The 21,104-nt window shown below is 43.4% G+C and overlaps 1 protein-coding gene across 4 annotated transcripts in view; it reads right to left on the bottom strand.

Moving 5' to 3' along the window:
* The window catches only part of RUNX1T1 (RUNX1 partner transcriptional co-repressor 1), a 151,362-nt gene extending 145,516 nt beyond the window's left edge, over positions 1–5,846 (bottom strand). For 2 of the 4 annotated variants that reach the window (XM_028736535.2, XM_028736540.2), the window contains exons 1-2: positions 4,837–5,846; positions 4,025–4,158 (exon numbers count right to left, since the gene is read on the bottom strand). Coding sequence is in view for 1 of the 4 variants with exons in the window: in XM_028736541.2 (XP_028592374.1) it covers positions 4,837–4,864 (28 nt within the window). In the remaining 3 variants the exon portion in view is untranslated. The remainder of the gene's footprint in view (positions 1–4,024; positions 4,159–4,836) is intronic. The other 2 variants (XM_028736536.2, XM_028736541.2) reach the window with 1 other exon arrangement.
* Between the last annotated feature and the right edge of the window lie 15,258 nt (positions 5,847–21,104).

The following is a 21,104-nucleotide window of genomic DNA, read 5'->3' as shown; positions in this document are numbered from 1 at the left end:
TATGAAATAACTATCTCCAATCTAGAAATACCAGCTGTATCCCAGTATACTGAAGCAAATACTTTTTTTTCAAAATTAGAATAAGAGGTTCTCAAAAAGAGCACAAAAAAACATGAATCCCAAATGACCACTTTTTACCACTGAGCACTCACAACTCAAACTACAGTGCGAATTCAGCATCCCATTCCCCTTTCTTCCCATTCTGTTTCACAACTGCCAGGGCATGGCAGCCAATATAGCAGTTTGTTTTCCTTTCAAAATTAGCATCTTCCTCTGTACACAAGACTCATTTACAATAAAATCACTATGGGTTTCATTACCAGAAAGACCTCTCCATTTTTATTTCTCCTCCCACCCCCCTATAATTAGGGTGGACAGACAGGTGACACCCCCCCCCTTGCGCAGATGGCTCCTGGGAATGATGCAAAAGTAGCTGCTTCTGTTTAAACAACATACAGATAACCTGCCCTGTTCTTATCACTCACAATTACCTCCATTATAGTGAACCCATGCTTACTTTAATAAAACACCCACTGCTCTTTAAACATCATTTGAGAACTTTCTTATCAGTGGTGGAAAAGATATTAATGAAGATGGAAGTCAATGTCTTTCAGATTAAGCTAATCGTGCATTCTAAATTTAGACCGCTTTTAAAAGCTGTGTTCCTTTTTATTTGTCTGAGCGCTTCCTTTCAGTGCCATTCTGCTTCAAAATATTTGCTTTTAGAATAATATTCAACTTAAAACAAAAGCAGACTTGAATTGGAATATGACCATTGCCATTTGCAGTGACCAGTGCACCCAGTGCATTTGCTGCTGTTAAGAAGTAATTTTGCATTGCTATCTGCACGCATTTGTCTTCCTGGACTCTGCAGCACTGATCATGTTAAAAGGAATGTGGAGAGTTAAGAAAATTTTGCACTGGAGGCCATCATTTTGTGAGAAACGGGGTCATTTACATTTTAATACCGATACTTAGATTTCTGTGTACTTCTAAGGGCCCTATAACTATCGACAAGACTCAGTGAAAAAGCACCATTTTTTTTATTAAAAAAACACCTCATCCAGATTTAACCAATCCACCAGATACAAACGTTCCCATCCCGGAGCAAGTCCCTGTTTTATTTCTGCTGATAAGGCTTTTTGATTGCCAAGTGTCAACTTAAGTTCGCACAGGACAAAGGAGGTGGCAGTGTTGGAAGTGTTTATTTCCCCCCGAAAATGGGAGCACGATACTGACACACAGTTGTGTCGCTTTTCAATTAGCTAAATATTTTAACAGTAACGAGCTTGCGGCAAACAAAGTTGAACAATGAAAACGTCCATGGTAGCAGCCCTTCCCCCTCCTGTCCACAATGCAAATACTACACAGATGCCAATTTTTGTTCACAGCGCCTTGCTAGCAAAGCGCCATGCAGCCTTAGTGCAGCAGGCTTTGCATTCAATGCTTGTCAGCTGAGCTCCATTTCAGAAGGGCGAGAAACAGGAGTTGACAGGGAAGAATGCCTGGGGGCTTGCTGGCCACTGACCAGGGCTTCAGGTGGAGGAACCTCCTCCTCCTCCTCCTTCTCTATACAGAATCACAAGGCATGATGTTGGCAGAGGCGTACATGCAGTTCAAGTATTAAGAAGACATAGTGCCACACGGACAATGGTGTATGCTCACAATGCTTTGATGGAGTGTTCCCATCAGTTTGGGTTAACCAAGGGAGTGCGTATAAAAATAAATCTTTTAAAACAAAAGCATTTTAGAGAAAAGATGGACACTCCTAGAGCAAAACATAGCGAGCAGAAGCAGTTGCCAGAATGCAGTCTGCATTCCACTGCAAAAGGGAATGTGAGCTCGTTCGCAAGAGTTTTGAAGACAAAAGTCTTATTTCTCATAATCACAGCATGAAAGAAGGCTGGGTTTTGTATTAAGTCATCGGCATGGGGTATCTATACTTGCACTTTTTTTTTGGTTTTAATTTACAGTGCTCTACAGTTTTATGCCAAGGCGGGTGAGGGGAAGTTGGGGGGTGGAAGAGGGAGAATCCACCAATCCAATTCAACATGTGCTACGGTAGTAAAAATACACAATGAAATTTGATACACTGACCAGAAAAGTTTTGCAGTAATAATTAAGAAAGATGGCTGGCTAACACAACAGCTTGCAAGTCGTTTGTTAGAATGCAAGAAACTTTGTGCTGGATATTTTTCTAAGGGACACTGTTAAGTAAATAATTTTCAGATTTTTAGAATCCAGCACTCGGATTGTGTAGGGAAGGCAGTCTAAATTTCCTAAGAGTTTCCACAGCTGTTGAAAATCATGCTGGTTCACTTTCCTTAGGAAATAATCTCAAAGGAATTGAAAAAGAATTGAAAAGGGAACCATGGCACAACCATTAGAGACTAATATTGTTAGATCTGCATCTGTGTCATATCCTCTGTGTAACCAGCCAGAAATTAAAATAAAAACTGATAATATATCAGGTCAGCATAAGGTAAGTCTCTTGGTAAATTCTTAAATCCATAAAGACACTGAAATAAAAATGCCAATTTAAGTTTTCTATTTTACTTTTAAGAGCACTTTAAGACTATCACCATAACAACACAAACATCACGGAGATCAGATTTCAGATCACATAGATTTTTGTTTGTCAGGGGTATTTGTGTGTCTGGGTTTTTATTATTATATTAATACAGAATATCAAAACGGATTTAAAGTTGGTCTACAACTGATGGAGGGGGGAAAATCTGATTTGGTCAGCAACTCAGACCACCATCAAGGGAAAAATCAATTTTCAGCAGCTGTGGACAGCCATTTAAGTCTGGGGCCTGAACAGATTAATTAGGGAAAGCAATGTTAAAAGTTAAAGGGGTCATAGTTACATTAAGTACATGAATTTCTGCTGAAGCAAAAGCTAAGCAGTGCATTCCAAGACTCAGAAGTAATCCATCAAGGAAGTGGGCCACATTATAACATTTGCTAGGAAATCTCCCATTGCAAGATATACTATAGGAAGCAGCCATATAAAGAGTCAGGCTACTGGTATACCTAGTTCAATATTGTTGACACTGACTGCTAGCAGCTCTCCTGTATTTAGACAGAGAATCTACCTGGAGAGGCAAGGAATTGAACATGAGCCCTTCTGCATGTGAACTGTAAACTACCTAGAGCCTTTGCCCTCAATCGCAGGGAGACTTAGCCTGCAATATCCTAAACATAAACACCTGGGAGCAAGTCTCATTGAACTCAGCTGAGCTAATTCCCTGAGTAGACATGCACAGGATTGTGCTGTAAGGATGCAATCTGATAGACCTTTTACCTAGGCATAAGCCCCTCTTGGACACAGCAGGACTTACTTCCAGACAGACAGACATAAAAATTACACAAAACCTCCACTATTTCAAAATGTAGTAGCAATGACTGCTTTTCTCTTACATAGCATAAATTGTATGCATTTAGTAGCTCGGTAACCTCAATGAGTCCATATGGTCCATAATAGAAATTCCACTTCCATTTCTAAATAATACAGTAGGAAGTTTGACGTTCCAAAACAATTTGGTACTACAGGAGATTCAGTGACACACCACTCATAGTACTGAAATTACATTAAAATCAATGAAACTTCAAGCCAGTGAAAAAAGTAAGTGGTCAACTAAGCTTCCTATTTTTTGTGACCTGTTCATTGTGTTGATTCCAAGACTCCTTGGGCTAAGGCTGAAATTCTATCCTAAACATACTTACCTGGGAGAAAGCTCCATTGAACTCAATGAGTCTTACTTCTAAGTAAATGTATTTAGGAGATTGCTACAAGTTTACAAAACTTACCAAAACGCTAAAGTTCTCTTCAATACAGTCTAGATCAGATCTTTGAAATGTCCAGTGACATACATTAATAAACAAATCTGGGAGTTCCTGATCTCGAATTATTGTTAATCATTGTTATATGTAACAGTAAAGTGACAATACAGAGATCAAAGATTTGTTCATGTTTCATTCTGCACTTGATTATACAGAAATTAAATGGGATATCCTTTACCTGAAATATATCTGTGAGAAAAATATGTCTACAGCGCTTTCCGTGATTTACAGTTTCGATCCATACTGTCTAGGTTGAAAACATTACATTTCAAGCGCTCTTGATCACATGAGCTCATATCGAGCAAGGATCATCTTGAAATAGAGGGACAAAAAGAAAAGAAACAGAGATAAGACTAGGGGTTAATTCGCAAAAGGAGATCTCATGCCAGCCTGGAAAACCTGTTTTCTGAATCAAAAGCCCTGGCGCATCCCCATCCCAGATACGTCGTTGCGGTTACTCGGCAGTAAACAATAGCACTCTGCACGCGCTCAGAGGCACTGTGGTGGTCGCACTCGTTTTGGGTGGGGAAGATAGGTTACTGAACTGAGCCCATTTCAAATTTAAGCACTTGAGCTCAGGGAGACTTATACTCGAATTCGAACCGATGCTGCAGACGGAGCTTATTTTTCCCCATAAAACTTTTTGCTCTTTGGTCACTTTCGGAAAGGGGCAAAAATCGAGAGCTGAGAGTCGTGGGGTGTTTTGGTTTGGTTTCGCATGCAATCCTATCCTTTGCGCGGTTTGCTACCGCGGCAACAGCAACTCCAAGCCGTGTTAGCGGGTTAGTTAACAACCACAGGATTCCGCCTAAGTAAAGGGCAGAAAGGGGGGATGAAATCCGGGGACCGAGGCTGCGCGCCACCCAACCCATCCCGCAATCCGGCTCCGGGATCTAGTGGCGCGCCAATTCCTAGTCCCTCCGCATGCCTTGCTGCCGGCTGGCCGGTCGGGGTGTAAGGTAGGTGGGTGGGTGGGTGGGTGTTACTTACATTGCAAAGGACCGGAGACTCCCACCATTCGCCCCAGGCAGAGAGCTGAAAATAAAAAGTTCCAGTCCTCCTTGGCGGAGCTCGGACAGCCCAGGCTGGCCGGCCGGCGGGGACCCGGGAGAGGAAAAAGGGGCGACGCAATGTGGCTTCGCTTCCTTCTCTTCCCCCCCCCCGCTCCGGATCATCCACGTTCACACACGAAAAGGTCCAAACGGCGCGAAGGAAACGAGGAAAGACGAAGCCAAACTCCAGCTGTTCTTACGCGTGTGGTTTCTCTCTCTTTCTTTTTAATAAAAAAGGGTGGGGGGAGGATCCGCGCGAGGGAGAGCTTCTCGGGGGTGCCAAAGGCTCAAGAAAGCGCATATAAGAATCAGCGTAGCAAGAAGAATGGAAAATAAAAGTCCTCCAAGTAGCCCGATGCGGAATGCTCAGTTCCTCCTCCTCGGCGGCCGCCCGTGGTCGCTGTTATTGTTGCAGACGAAAAATGTGAGCTGAGAGTCCAAGCGGTGGATCTTACGCGCTGTCAGTGGCGGTGCGCCTGCCTCCTCCTGTCGCCGCCGCCTCTTCCCTCTCTCTCTCTCTCTCTCTCTCTCTCTCTCTCTCTCTCTAAGGCGGCGATGCATAGATTTGCAGGCTTCCCATGCGCCCGCCCGCTCGGGGAAGCAGCTCCATGTAATGTCTGTGCACAGATCCGCCCTGCAGGAAAGGCTCCGCCGTTTGTTTGTTTGTTCTCCCCTCGCGCGCGCGTGTGGATGTGTGTGCGCGCGTCTCCGTATGTATATGTGTGTGTGTGCGCGTCTGACTCTCTCTTTCCTCCCACCCCCCTCTGCTAGCAGCCACCTCTAAAGTCAAACAGCATACTGCAAGCAGCTGGCCTGGCTCAGCTACCCAGGTGCAGGGGGGAGGGCTTAAAGCAGTGGGAGGTGATAGAGGTAGGAGACATCTGTGTCATGAGCGGAGAGGAGGGGGGTCAAGTATATGTTAACAATAGTCAAGCCCAGTCCCTCTTGGGCAGCCTGCCTGCTTTTCCTTTCATTTCTCTCTCTCTCTCTCTCTCTCTCTCTCTCTCTCTCTCTCTCTCTCTCTCTCTCTCTCTCTTTTACTTAGTGGGCATGCAACTTAGTCCCTAATGAAGCCCGTTCCCAAGGCCGCCTGCTCTCCGAGTCCAGACTGCCCTGCAGTAACCCAAGACAAACACTTTCCCTAGCCATCTGGAGAACTGCTGCTGCTGCTGCTGCTGCTGCCGCCGCCGCCTTCTCCGCCTGCACCTCGTCACTGTCTGAAGAGAGACAGCAGCACTGCTAGGAATCAAGCCACTCCGAGATCGACTCTCCTTAATCCCCTTCTGTTAGCTGGTTTTCTCGGGCTGACTATTTGCTTTCACATTAAATAATAGCCTTAGAGAAAACAATTATCATTCTCTTTCTGCCTTCTCTTCCCTGCGTTCGTCTCTGTCTTCTCCCTCCCCCACCCCCCCAATACAGAAATTTATTTATTTTGTTAAAAGAAGTTTCTGTCGACATTAAAAATCAAAAGCTTTAAAATCAAAAGCTTTTACATTGGGGGGAGGGGGGAGACGAGACCCTGTCCTTCGATTTCACACTTGCCAGACAAGGAGATCATTCAGAAATTCATAGGCTGTCTCTTAAGCGAACATGAATTAACTTAGCTAAAGAATTCAAAGTACAAATAGAATGTGCGCTTCAGAATGCTGCTCGCCATTTACTCGCAGGCACTGGGCAATAATTGATTAGTCCTTGGAATTATTCAGTTTATACGTTGCTTCTTGAAATATGGTTGTTTAATTTGCTTTTTAATTGGAATTGGCCCTGTCGGAAAGCGCTCGTTGCTTATATTCAGTGATCATGGTACTCTGGTAAGCAAGCTGTGTGTGTCTTGTGATTCAAGCAATGAGCTTAAGATCCTCTGTTACAATGGTGCTGGGGCTCACATACTTTGAAGTAATATATATTGGTACCTAAACAGCGACAGATTAAGTCAGAGTCTAACATTTCTTAGCTGTACCATTCCTGCGTCATTTATTTTGCAACCCTAATAGCCTCATTCTTTGTAGCGTTAGGATGCATACAGATATTTAACAAAAGCAACTTCTCCCTTTTCGTTCTCTTATTTTATTTCAGTGATTTGTATAATCACAGGCATTTCCAAGTGATGTAAAAGAGAAGGGACACAATGAAACTAAAAATGTGTTAAAGAACAAAATCAGAATTCAATTGAAAAGTCTGCCGAAATAATAATACTGTAATAAAGTCTTTGGTAAGCACTGGAAGTTCAGCTGGGAGTTTGGTAAGATAGGACTTGCAATACTGAACACATGACTCCTGGTGGATACAAGCCAGGCATCCGAACCACGTGGGGAGGGACATCACTATAATACTGCTTCTCCAATTTCTCACCCTGATGGAATCCCAAGTTTGCAGTCTGTATGGCATTGAGACCAGCTCCTCATTGTGCAGCAATGTCCCTCCCACTTCCTCTATCCAACACCTGCAGATCAGAGACTGGCGCACCATACTTTTACCCCATAGACTGAGGCATGCTTAATGAAGGCACTGATTATAAATCAATAAATGAACATCTATGGGAGGTGTGTACTGCAGATCTTGCACCACCTTTCAATATTCAGGTGGGTGAGTGAAATCTTACAGGATGTGCACTTAGCCCCTAGCCCATGGGTAGGCAAACTAAGGCCCAGGGCCCGGATCTGGCCCAATCGCCTTCTCAATCCGGCCCGCGGACAGTCCAGGAATCAGCGTGTTTTTACATGAGTAGAATGTGTGCTTTTATTTAAAATGCAACTCTGGGTTATTTGCGGAGCATAGGAATTCGTTCATTCCCCCCCAAAAAAATATAGTCCGGCCCCCCACAAGGTCTGAGGGACAGTGGACTGGCCCCCTACTGAAAAGGTTTGCTGGCCCCTGCTAGCCCTACATTCATCCAACTATTGCCCATATATAAAGGTAAAGGTAAAGGGACTCCTGACCATTAGGTCCAGTCGTGGCCAACTCAGGGGTTGCGGTGCTCATCTCGCTTTATTGGCTGAGGGAGCCGGCGTACAGCTTCCAGGTCATGTGGCCAGCATGACTAAGCCACTTCTGGCGAACCAGAGCAGCGCACGGAAACGCCGTTTACCTTCCCGCCGGAGCGGTACCTATTTATCTACTTGCACTTTTTGGAGTGCTTTTGAACTGCTAGGTTGGCAGGAGCTGGGACTGAGCAATGGGAGCTCACCCCGTCGTGGGGATTCGAACCACCGGCTTTCTGATCAGCAAGTCCTAGGCTCTGTGGTTTAACCCACAGCACCACCCGTGTCCCTGTTGCCCATATATATTCCACCATTAATATTTGTGCTCAGCATAGGGTTAAATCAAAGAGGGGTAGATTTTAGTCTTCAGGGGAAACCTCCAACTCCCCTTTATCTGAGCCTGTCCTCACACTGAGACTCTCAGTATCTAATCCTGTCCTGCAAGACCCTCCTTCTCCTGACCCCCCCCCACTTGATTGCTCAAACCACCTGCTTCCAGCACATCCCAACTCATCCCTTCTGCATACTGCTCTTCAGTGTCCCATCACCACGATCAGGGATCTAAGTCATCGTCTTCTGTGTCCTCCCTGCGGGGCTCTTGGGCATGTAGCTCCCACCACTCTTCGTCATCCAGCCAGTCCCCAATATACAACTGCATTTGTTCCTTATTCAGGGCCACATACATCCCGTTTTGTCTTTGCAGCAATCCCATGAGGCTGGTAGTTTTGATAGAGAGTGGTTTTTATCAGTGCCCTCACAGGGAACTTAATGGCTGAGAAGAAATTTAAAACCAAGTCTTTCCAATCTGGTCTAACCATGTGGCCACTGCCCACCAAACAATATTTGGCTACTAGATATTTTTTAAGTCAAATGAAAGCAGTCACTGTAGTATGAATCACAATATAAACAACCAGAAGGTATCTTCCCTAATTACTTGAGGAGGCAGATGGGGGAGAGATCGAGGTTGAGCCCATGCTTTTCATGCAGAAGGTCTCCGTTTCAGTCTCCGGCACCTCCAGTTAACAGGATCTGGTAGCTGATGGCGAGAAAGACTTCTTTTAAAGATGCATCCACATAATTTTGCTTGAGATGTAGGATGAACTGTAGCTCAGTGGCAGATCATCTGCTTTGCATGAGAAAGATCTCAAGTTCCGTTCACAGCATTGCCAGGTAGAACTGGGCATGACCCTTGTCTGAAACCCTGCAGAACTGTTGCCAGTCATTGTAGACAAAACAGACCTAAATGAGGCAATGGGAGCTTCCGATGTTCCTATGTACCCTGGAGAGAGACTGTCAGCCAGAGCAGATGATCATGGTCTAGATGGGCCAATAGCCTGACCTGCTACTAGCCAGCTTTCTATGTTTCTAAGCTTCCTACGTTGGAATGGAAAGAATTTGCTTTGTTTCCTGCAGTGTCAAAGAGCAGGAAACACTTTGCTGCAGAGGTTCCTGGAAGCAACATGTACAGTACAATAATAGCTACCATAACACAGAAACACACACACACACACACACACACACACAGAGAGAGAGAGAGAGAGAGAGAGAGAGAGAGAGAGAGAGAGAAGATACCTTCCTTATCTAAAGGGGGTGGGGTCTGGACCACACATCTATGCAGTTCTTTCACTTTCCCACCTGCTGGGAAGACACCTGCAGAAAACAATAGTGGCCTGTTATGAGTCAGTAACAAAATAAGCAGCCATGAGCTGTTTACCTAAACAGGACTGTAAACCCCCTTTTAAAAACCTGAACTGTGAAGGCCAGGGAACTACTGCTTATTACTTGAGGGGGCAAGTTCCCTTGTGAACAACCTCCCAAGGCCAACAGTAACATCCTGCAAACCTTTTCATTCTCAGAAAACATGCCTCCTGTTTAGCCAGATATGCCAGCCATCTGCAGAGCAGCTATCTGAGAAAAGTTACTTTCCTGCAAATCCAAGACACACCAAGATGCTCCATATGCTTTTAAGGAGTTCAGCTGTAAGTGGAAGAAACAAATCATAGCTCTGGCATTGTGAGACAGATCCAGCTAGAGTTAACCATCACTGTGGCTCTGTTCCGTAGAAAGCAATAGGGTGTAGATTTAGGCCTGATCCACCTGAAGGTCATTTAGTTGCTTACATGTTACCATATTGCACATGAACACTGCAATTCAGTCAGTTAATTGATTGTTATTAAGGCTGCAATCTTAAACATGCAGACCAAGGAGTAAGCTCACTGAACATGCTGGGACTTGTTTCTTAGTAAAAATGCCAATTGCCTAGTATTCAGCTGCACGTCACATGCAACAGAACTAGTTAGTTGCAGCAATGATGAGTGAGAAATTTTATTCAGCTTGCATCTGAAGATGAACTTTCCTAATTCACACTTCTTTGAATTTTGCAATGTAGTTCTTCAACCAAGTAACATGTACAAAAATGCATATACTGGAGTAAAGTAAATAGCAGACCTTGGGGCCTCAAATTTCAGTGGCTCCCTGTGTGATGCCAAAATTCAGTGCCCCCCACCTCTCACGAGCCATTCTCCATCGTTCTAGCACTCCCAAGGCTCTGCACCCAGTACGACTGAACCAGTGGCACTCCTAAATCTACCCTGGTAAAGTGTGCATAAAAATGAATGTATTGGGGAAAATATCATGCATATGAAAATGCATTATATTAAGGGAAATTGCCCTGCAAAAAATATGTCTTTGCATACAAATACATTAGGAGAAATCCACACTAAAATGCTGATGAATTTTTATGAGGATTTTTTTTTTAAAGTGCAAAGTTTGTGGAAATATAGAGAACTGAATTTAAGATTGGAAAAATGAGAAACTGAGGGAAACCATAACTGGCAGATTCTCCGATCAGTAGTTGCAGCTAAGACCTGATCTAGGCAATTCTAGAATGGAATATATCACTGGAGACAGCTGTCGGTGGATCACATTTATGAATGCTCCACTACTAGCAGCTGGGCTAGAATCTTTTTCTCTAAAGTTGGCATTTGCTTTTGTTTTTTACTTGCACAATCCGTTTACATACTATATATGGCAAAGCCTTGGGAAAATGGCACCCCCTGTCTTTAGTCTGAAGTGGCACGATCTATTCTACCACCTCACTTAAGTAAGTCACCAGTTTAGGTTTGAGGATAACTTCCACACCTCACTGTTGTGTCGGCTACAAGATGCCACCACAATTTGCAAAATATGTTTTAATTGAACAGTAATGTTGAGAACATGCTGCTTACAAATTTCACAAAGCAGCTCTTCGTATAAAAGTCCATTTTTAGCATCTCAAACCTCCACATTTCCAACTGTGAATAAAAACAAATTGGGATGGCTGGTCTCTGATGCAATTGAAAGCTCACCCCACATCCAGCCCAGCCTACTGTTTTTAAAGCACATAGCAGATGTGTGCAGGGTTTTATTACTTTTCGCTGTACAGTTTTCAACAGAAACTTTCTTGAAGCTGGTTTCCACCCAGATGATTACTTTTCCAGTACTAAATCCAGCTGCATTTCAGCTTTTCTCACATATTTCCATAAATGTTTCAGAAATCCCACGGGAATTTTGGCATTCCTGTTCCTCTGTAATTATTCTTACGTTTTCACAACATCATCATGATTATTTGGTGCCCTGTCAGAACCAGACATTTCCTTCCACACTAGCCGGCACAAGATTGCTTCAGAAAACACTTTTAAGATAGTCACATTTAGATTTGTCCTCCCTAAAAACATATATGCTAAACAAAAAGTGCCTAAAACGCAGAGCTTGAATTACCTCCCCTCTCCCATGGCTTAATTGTATTTCTTATACAAATATTGTCGCACACAATCACTCAGTGCCATCAATATATGCAAATGTCTGGTTCATCTAAGATGCACCTTTATTCCCAATAATGATGGAATGCAGAGGTGGATAATACTCTCCTTGGTTATTTGTAAAGGGAATATTTGTATAAGTTAATACTTTATTATCCCTTTAGAGCTGCACTGTATATTTGTGCTTTTGACTTTCCAAGCTGTGATGCTTTATCGTCCTTTGTTTTCCTTCTTCTTTTTTGTTATGTTTGCATCTTTTAAAAACAAATAAATAAAATGTGAAATATATATAGCTCCACTTCAGTAAACAAAAATGTGCCATGAATATCAACACTACTGCTGCAACCTGGGCTGAAAATACCAGAAGTCATACAACACAGGTTAGGGTGGGCAAGGCCATGCCTCTAAGTATGATACCTGTATTTCTACCTTGAATAAAAGAGATTGCCATTTGAGTGGGCTCTCCGCACTAAAGGCCACAGTTCTCTGATATGGATGAATTATTATGCAATGACTTAACTGGCCTACCTTATTCAATAGATGGTGGCAGCACCCCCTACATAGGGAACACAGGAGAAGTATGCAATGTTCAGAAAGAAGGTATTAGGTAAAGCATAAAGGGACCCCTGACCATTAGGTCCAGTCGCAGCCGACTCTAGGGTTGCGGCGCTCATCTCGCTTTATTGGCCGAGGGAGCCGGCGTACAGCTTCTGGGTCATGTGGCCAGCATGACTAAGCCGCTTCTGGTGAACCAGAGCAGTGCACAGAAATGCTGTTTACCTTCCCGCCAGAGCCGTACCTATTTATCTACTTGCACTTTGATGTGCTTTTGAACTGCCAGGTTAGCAGGAGCTGGGACCGAGCAACGGGAGCTCACCCCGTTGCGGGGATTCGAACCACCAACCTTCTGATCAGCAAGCCCTAGGTTCTGTGGTTTAACCCACAGCGCCACCCGCGTCCACAAATTATTAGTTGTCCACAAATACCCAATTAGAAAGGCGCTGGAGAACACATCCACCCCAATTAGTAAACATCGGACAATCTGCTTCAGTTATTGCCACTGCTGGCTGAAACCTTGTGTAGGATACAAGCCAGGGCACATCAATCTGAATGGAAAGAAACTGCAGATGAAGCTCCAATGCAACTCCCTGCAGTAGAAAAGTATATTTCCATGTCTTGAAAGACCTGTCTTTCCAAACAGGTGAGGAGGTGTTGAATGCAGATGTCAGGGGGACTGACAATGGGACTAGCCGTTTACTAAGAAAACATACAAAAAAACTTGTGCAGAATCAGGAGGAGATCAAGAAAACAATAGCTATTAGCTGCAAACAGAGGCAAAAATGTGAAACAAAATGGAATGTAGGGGTTTTCTTGCAGATTGTTTGGAATGGCTGAAGTAGCAAGTTTTGCATCAAAAATCAATTCCAAGAAGAATGCGGTCAAATATAACTTTTATAATGGCACTTTCAAAATGCATTTCCTTGAAAATGTCTGCCACTGAGCAACAGTGGTGATAGGAGTTACCCCGTTCAAATGAACAAAGTTTTGACAGTCGTATTTCTCAGCCTAATTAAATCAGGGGACATGCAACAGACACACCAGATTCTGCAGCTTTGTGAAAAGCAGGTTTTGTTTTATTTTATTTAAATCCTGCTCTTACTCCAAGTTATTCAGGACAGAGATGAAACCCCACAATAGTCCTGTGAAATATGAGGTTGTATCCAGCTAAGTTCTGCTCAGACCACACGCTCTGAAATTGCTGCACCTAAATTACTCTTGTCCATCACTTCCAATGGGCTACACTCAACAGAACTGATATTGGCTACAGCACATAGAGACTGCATCCAGGGAGCTAATTGAAGATTTGATCCTGGGTCTCCTTGATCTGAGCGTTCTGGAAGAAGCTTGGCTTATACTAGTCTGATGTGATAGTTACTCTCTCTATCTCCAGCGTGGGGTTTGCTTCCTAAATTTGTTTTCTTAGAAGTCCCTCAGTACTTTGCAATGATCTCTCCAGTCCTTTGTGGGCAACAGTAAATAAGATTGAAATTGTATCATTGCCCAAAATGTTGACACTCAAAGCTGGCAAGTTGTTCCTCCACCTTTCCCTGACAGCTAATATTTCTTACAATGCGCTACATGATAGCTTCATTATCCTAAAACCTGCTGGCACAGCGGTGAACTGGCTGCTTCACACAAGTTGCTTCCATGTCAAAAGTCTGCTTAAACCATTACATGGGAGGATTTAATACACTGTCTGACCAGCTTTGCCCACATGCTTTTCCCTCACTGCTCTGGATTCAGAATATATTGACCCACAATGGATTGTTATCCCAGTGCATCTGAACAACACATTTCATAATGTTTCAACCACAGAAGGCCCCACGTACACTATACATTTAAAGCACCATCATACCACTGGTTTGTTAAGAATGCTGAGCACGGTCAGGAGACCCCTATTTCCCTCAGAGCTACAATTCCCAGAGTTCCCTGGGGAGAGGGATTGATTGCTAAACCACTCTGAAAGTGCCAGGAAGAGTGCATTAACCTGTCCTACGCTGTATGATTTCTGCAACTCACCAGAACCGAAATCCATAAATGGCACTTGCTACGTCACAGAAGCAAGTCTTTGTGTTCCTCCTATCTGCTGCTATAATGTAGCAAGTAGCATTCAAGAATTTCATTTCTGATGAGGTTGTGAGCTCCGAAAGTTACACAACAGCTTTTCCTCCATGCACTCATTCATTTATGCTTTCCTTGCACTTGTTACAATGTATGTAACATTCTTTTAGAATTCATGAACCCATACCTAGTGACAGTGATCCCAAAACTGAGGGTTAGGACCCACAAATGCGCTGTAGGAAACTTGTAGCTTTGCCATCAGAAACAACTGAAGGATGTATTAAATGTAAAGGTAAAGGGACCCCTGACCATTAGGTCCTGTCGTGACCGACTCTGGGGTTGCGGCGCTCATCTCGCTTTATTGGCCGAGGGAGCCAGCGTACAGCTTCCGGGTCATGTGGCCAGCATGACTAAGCCGCTTCTGGCGAACCAGAGCAGCACACGGAAATGCCGTTTACCTTCTCGCCGGAGCAGTACCTATTTATCTACTTGCACTTTGATGTGCTTTCGAACTGATAGGTTGGCAGGAGCAGGAACCGAGCAACGGGAGCTCACCCCGTCATGGGGATTCGAACCACCGACCTTCGGATCGGCAAGTCCTAGGCTCTGTGGTTTAACCCACAGTGCCACCGGCGTCCCAAAGGATGTATTAGGAATATACATATTTTTCATTTGCTATCCCAGTTTTCTATATAAGGCATAGATCGGTCCATGTTTTGCTGAAGTAGTTGCTGTATCAGCTCTTTCAATAGGTGCCCAGAACCTACTTGCTTATATTTTTAAGCTCTGCATTTTAACTCGCTTTTAATCTAAGTTCCCTTGGTTATTTCCCCTTTGCTGCCAATGCCTTCTTCTTTTCTCGATGGTTTTCTTTCCTGCAGTTCCTTTTTATGGCAATGTTTTGAAGCAGATGCTCTGGCTGCTTCTGCAGTTGGTCCTGCCAACTTCATGATTCTTTCTTGCTGTTCAAGCCCGTAACTCTTAATATGCCAAGGACCAATTATAAGAGCTACATCTAAGAAAGAGACTGGGGAGGAAACACTCAAAAGACTGCCTTGTAATGCTCTCTGGTTTTATTTATTTTTACATTATGTCTATGGATTTCGTTTTGTATTTCGTTATGCGAATTGTTTGACGTGGTTTCATTGTACTTATTGTGTGTGTGTGTGTGTGTGTGTGTGTGTGTGTGTGTTCATATATTTTAAACCACTTTGAGATCTTTCAGATAGTAAGTAGTATTTAACTTGAAAACAACAACAACAACAACAACAACAAGACACAGAGAGAAATATTCACTGCATATATTTTCTCTGATCTCATGTGTGTCCTCCTGCCAACACTAAAAATATTCCAAGCTTTTCTAAACTAAACTAACCTAAACCATTTGTAGAGGAAATGGCCATGTAGATAAAATGCTGTAAAATCATACAGGATACTTGGTTTGGTTATTGGTTATACTGATCGTGTGCTTTGATAAGATGCTGGCTTTGATTTAACAACATACATGCAGAGGCGCTGGGGATGTGCACACTGTAGCCCCCCCTTTTTTACAAATGGTATTAACATAAGACAAGTCCAGATGGATCAGACCAAAGGTCTATGTGGTTCAGCATCCCATTCCCCAGAATGACCAACCAGATGCTTAAGAGAAGCCCACAGCCAGGATATGGGTGAATTGCTGGGGGGGGGGGGGTGAAGCTTTTTGATAACGGGATTGGAGCTGGTGGTTAAATTCAGCCTCACATTCCCCCTACGGAGCCGCTAATCAGCAGGATTGCAACTTTCTTTTTTTAAAAAAAGAAGGACTATACATGTGGAGCGACTGCTGTTGGATCAGTCTGAAGAGTAGCACTTGCACACATGCTTTCAGCTTTTGAATCCTGCTTTGATGGACTTATTACTAAAGTTGTTGTTGTCTATTAAATTTCTTACCTGCTCTTCACCATAAGGTCCCAGGGCCTTATGAAAACATATATCTCAGATTTGCAAAACCTGATTAAAGAGGAGCATCTTCAGCTTATAAAAATGAAGGGGCCAGACACACCTCAGTGTGAAGGGAATTCAACAACCTAGGAGATTTCACAGAGAATGTCCTCTCCTAGGTTCCGCTGAGGGTAGTGGAACTACCAAGAGGGTCCCGTCTGCTGAATTTAACACACGGCAATGGGGAAATGGGTCAGGTGACTGGCTACTTATCAGCCATCATTCTCACTGCTGTGTATGGGGATATTTGTATCAAAGCCACTTTTAAAAAAATTATTAACATTGTAAACTCTTAAGGGCCCAGTAGCCACAATCAACACCACCCTTTAACTGAAGATTGATATTTAACTCAATTCTCAACATGAACATTAGTACAGGTTAACTTATCGGCTGGTAGAAGGATTTGCTCAAGATTCTGTCCTAGAATTGCCTACTGGAGAGAGACTGGTGATTACCTTCATAATTTAAAATAAAGGTCAAAACTGTGGTAATTAGGTGAGCATATGCTAAGAGGTCCTTTCTGAAATTAAATAGTCTGTCTTATCTTCTTGTTCTTCACTGTCACTATCAGGCTTGCTAGTTACATCACACACAGGCAGACACACACACACACACACACACACACACACACACACACACACTTGTGAAAAGTACTATTTCATTGTTATGTTGTTATGCAATCAACTACTGTAAAATTATCTGTTTTCTCTGCCTTACAGTTTGCTCCGACCCTCTAAATGTTACTCGTGTTTTCAGACTCACGGTTTAAAGCCTTGAATGTTTTGGTGCAAAATCTCCCTAAAAATAATAATAATCACACATTGGAATAGAAAACAAAGTTAAACCTCACTTTTGTATATCAGACCGAAATCCTAGCTTTGCACAAATTGTGCAGTGTTTTCTTTGGCATTCCAGCAAAGGGTTAAGGCAAATCTGTGTGGTATCAGATATATTCATATAATGAGCTTTTTACTGAAGTAATTAAAATTTGTTTATAATTAATACAGATGAATTGGTTCCTGCACAATAATAGTTAGGAGATTAACAAAGGCCACATTTTGGCAACAGGACCACATTCCTTTCCAAGAATTGTGGGACTTTATCCAATGAATGTCTGTCCAACCCGGCTGATTCTTCAGAGATGCCATATGGCACTGCTATCCATTACATTTCTCCCCCTAAAAGGCAGCCATATGACATAACTGATCTTCAAAACGTTGTCAGAAGGCATTACCTGGGCACGCTGTGAGCTGCCTTCCAAAAAAACAAAAAACCTACCAGGCACAGGGGCTATTAATTATGGGCAAAAGAAATGTGCACACACATGCTGGAAACTTGGCGTTCTTTCTTCAGTACTATTAACTGAGCATCTCAAACTGCTCAAGCTCAGAACCAGAATGATTTCCCTTCCAGACCCACCCATAAAATGCTTATCTTATCCTCCAACATAGTACATCTTCCTTTAAGATATTCTACACATTTCACAAAAGGTCAGAACACCTGATCTTCAAACTGATGCAGGAGTTCACGGATTACAAGCCTATGCATGTTTACTTGTCCCACTGAGTTCAAAAGGACTTACTCTCAAGTAAGTGTGCAGGCATGCAACCTGAATTTATGCATGATTCAATTTGGAAGCCATTCCCACCGAGTTCAGTGACTTCTTATCCCCAGTTATGTGGGGTAAGACTGTTGGAAAATGCCCTGGGGGTGTCTGAAAGCCCCCGAAACTCTGCGCGTCCTCCTGGTATGCGCAGCTCTGGAAAAGGCATCTCCCTTCTCTTCCAGTGCACTTCTAGCGACATACCATACATCATAATGATATATGCACACTAAGCTTCTGGCAGAACACAGCAAAGAAGCGTGAGACATCGTAGAGCTAATCTACTATTTATTTACACACGATGTACAGACAAAAGCATAATGGTGTCCGTTCTCTCCAGCTCCGAGAGAACAACAGGCACAAGTAAAAGTGAAAGTACATTGCAAAATACATACAGTGGAAGAGATAAGACTGTCTTCCATTTCCCACACCCTTCTCAGACAGGCATGTGATTTACACCAATCACAAATGCAGCATCGGAGGAGTGAAATTGCTAACAAGGACTTCAGTCTTTATCTGCATGATTGGGACCATGTACTCCATCAAGTATAGTAATAAACGTATAATGCTATACTTATATGTTTCCTCTTTGTTTCCTCTCATTTGTTTCCTCTTCTGGGTTGACCAAGAATTCATTCAAGCACTTCATAAACAGCATATCAGTAATCTGTTATGATCCCTGTACATGCTGAACACATAGGTGAAGTAGAAGAGAGATGCAGGCAGGAGAAAAAGGCTAGAATGGATCTACAGTTTCTGCCTGCAGAGAAGGGAATCTCTCCTCTCCTTTGCTGTTGACACTGGAGACAATCTTCCAAAGACAGCTGCAGGCAGAAGCTGCAGATCCATTTCAACATTTTTATTCTGCTTGCGCTTCTCTTCTGTCTACTTTCCTTGATCCCCCGTTTTTTGAAACATTAGGGGGTGCCTGGGAACACGCAATATACCGTAGATTCCAGCGTATTAGATGACCCTCCAAATTGGCAGCTGCAATTTGGGGGTTCGTCTTATAAGCCCAGTTGCCTAATACGCTGGGCAGCTCCGCTCCGGGCGGCTTTCTCCCAGCGCGGAGCTGAGCCTGCCGCCTGCTGCTGCTTCCAAAGCAGCAACGGGGGCGGGGTGGGCTCCGATCCACGCCACCCATACCCGGCGTATAAGACGACCCCTGACTTTTTAACCTCTTTTCCGAGGTTAAAAAGTCATCTTATACGCCGGAATCTACGGTACATGTCCATGGCTGCACATGTGCTAATTTTGGCTAGGTTAGACAAGACAAAAATGTCAGTACGCCTTTCAACCGATGTCAGCGACTGGGCTCAATAACTGGTTCTGCCCCGACTGGGCTAGGCGACTGGAACACTTTCAGAGACCTTCCAATCCTGGAAAATAGGTCTCAGTGCACTGGACTCACAACTGTGCATTGTGAGCACCAGACTCAGCAGAGCATAAATAACACAAAAGCTAGCTGTGAAGCATAACTCCTTTTATTTCTAATAGCTACTATAAACTAAAGAACTACTGGCTTGCATGAGTGTTACATCTCCCACTCAGCCATCTAGTCACTACATAGATAAGACTCTCTCCGCACACTGAGTCAGGCAGTCGGTCAGGGGCCGAAGAGTAGAAGAGCAGTTTCTGCCCCCTCCTTTCTCAAAACATCAGATCAGGAGATCATTGCAATGGGAGGGGGTGAAAATATCAACAAAACAGACAGTCCACACACCAGCAGCTGGAAAGCACCACTGACACTGGGGTACCAACAAAGAGATTGGGTGCTCAGGGGGAATGGTCAGTAAGGGAAGCTGCTACCTCCATCAGCATTTGCCACCTGAGGCAGTGGTGTCCCTCTGCCTCATGGTAGGGCCAGCTTCTTTGGCCAGACCTGCTTTTTCCAAGAAAAGACACATTTGTCATGCTGGATGAAACAATGACAAAGCATTTTATTCAGGAACACTCTCAATCTGGTGTCTACCTTATCCCCAAAAAAGTCTGTATACCTAATCTCAGATCCTGTCTTCCGCTGCCTCCTGCAGTTTGGTCAGACTCATGTTTGTAGCTTCGAGAACACTGTCCAACCATCTCGTCCTCTGTTGTCCCCTTCTCCTTGTGCCTTCCATCTTAGGATACTATGTAAGTTGGGATATATACCGGTATATATTTAAGTATCTCAAAAAGACAGTGGATTTAGGGCTTGTTCATTGTGAAAACATTCCCCAGGCCAGATCTTTTTTATTTTCCATCATTCCTAACACTGCTCTCTGATATGTGCCCTTTCCAAAGGGCAAGAACAATAAACAAGTCCTGACAGAAACAACTGTGAAGGGTTTTGCTATAAGTTTCCATTAGTTTTGATAATTAGTTTTGGTGTAGAATTTTGACACTGGAAATAGTAGATCCCTGTGATATGAATGTAAAGAAAATCCCAGCTCTTTTCCTTATGGAATACTTAAGGACAAATACGTAGTATTAGTTTTATAACATTTTGATTGCCACAACTTCTAACATCTTGGGAACTGCAGGTTGGTGAGATTGTAGAGAATTTTCAAGCAAATTCTCTAGCTTCCACCACAGATACTAGGGGACAAATGGGTGGACCGGATCTCTGCTTGAACCCAAGACTGTAGCTATGGGAGGAGCAAGACTCTCCCCTAGCTACAGCCTTGGGTTCAAACAGAGATCCGGTCCACCCATTTGTCCTCTGGCACAGAGCTACTCACTTTGTTCTCTTTGATCCATACTTAGCGGGCCATTACCAGGCTGGCTTGACTATTCTGGCAATTAAATCTGTGCTGGATCCAGGAATTAGAAGGGAGGCTCATGCACAAAGTCTACCCTCCCAACCCAAAAACTCATAACAATATGTTCTACAAATATTATTCACAGGGTCCTGGTGAGTTTAGAATGTGTGAATATGAAGTTGGAAGTTAGTGTCATCAGATGTACTTACTTGTGCCATTTCCTTCATTTACGTGGACATTCCTGCATCAGAATTTGATACAAACTAAGTTTGGTATGTTTGCTCAATATAGAAGTACACAAGCAGGCAACAAAAGATTGACAGGACTTTAGGCTAAAAAGCCTCTGTCGAGTATACGTGGCTGAATGTTTCAACAGGAGAAAACATACTGGCTGGAGAAGAATAGTAGCACAAAGGTATGTTAATGTCCTTGGCCCATACCCAATAACACCAAACTCGCCTTCTTGTTATCCATAG

This window comes from Podarcis muralis, chromosome 8 (assembly GCF_964188315.1).
Source record: "Podarcis muralis chromosome 8, rPodMur119.hap1.1, whole genome shotgun sequence".
Classification (NCBI taxonomy): Eukaryota; Metazoa; Chordata; class Lepidosauria; order Squamata; family Lacertidae; genus Podarcis; species Podarcis muralis.
Note: the sequence above shows the minus strand (reverse complement) of the source record. Positions and strands in the feature narration are given on the sequence as shown.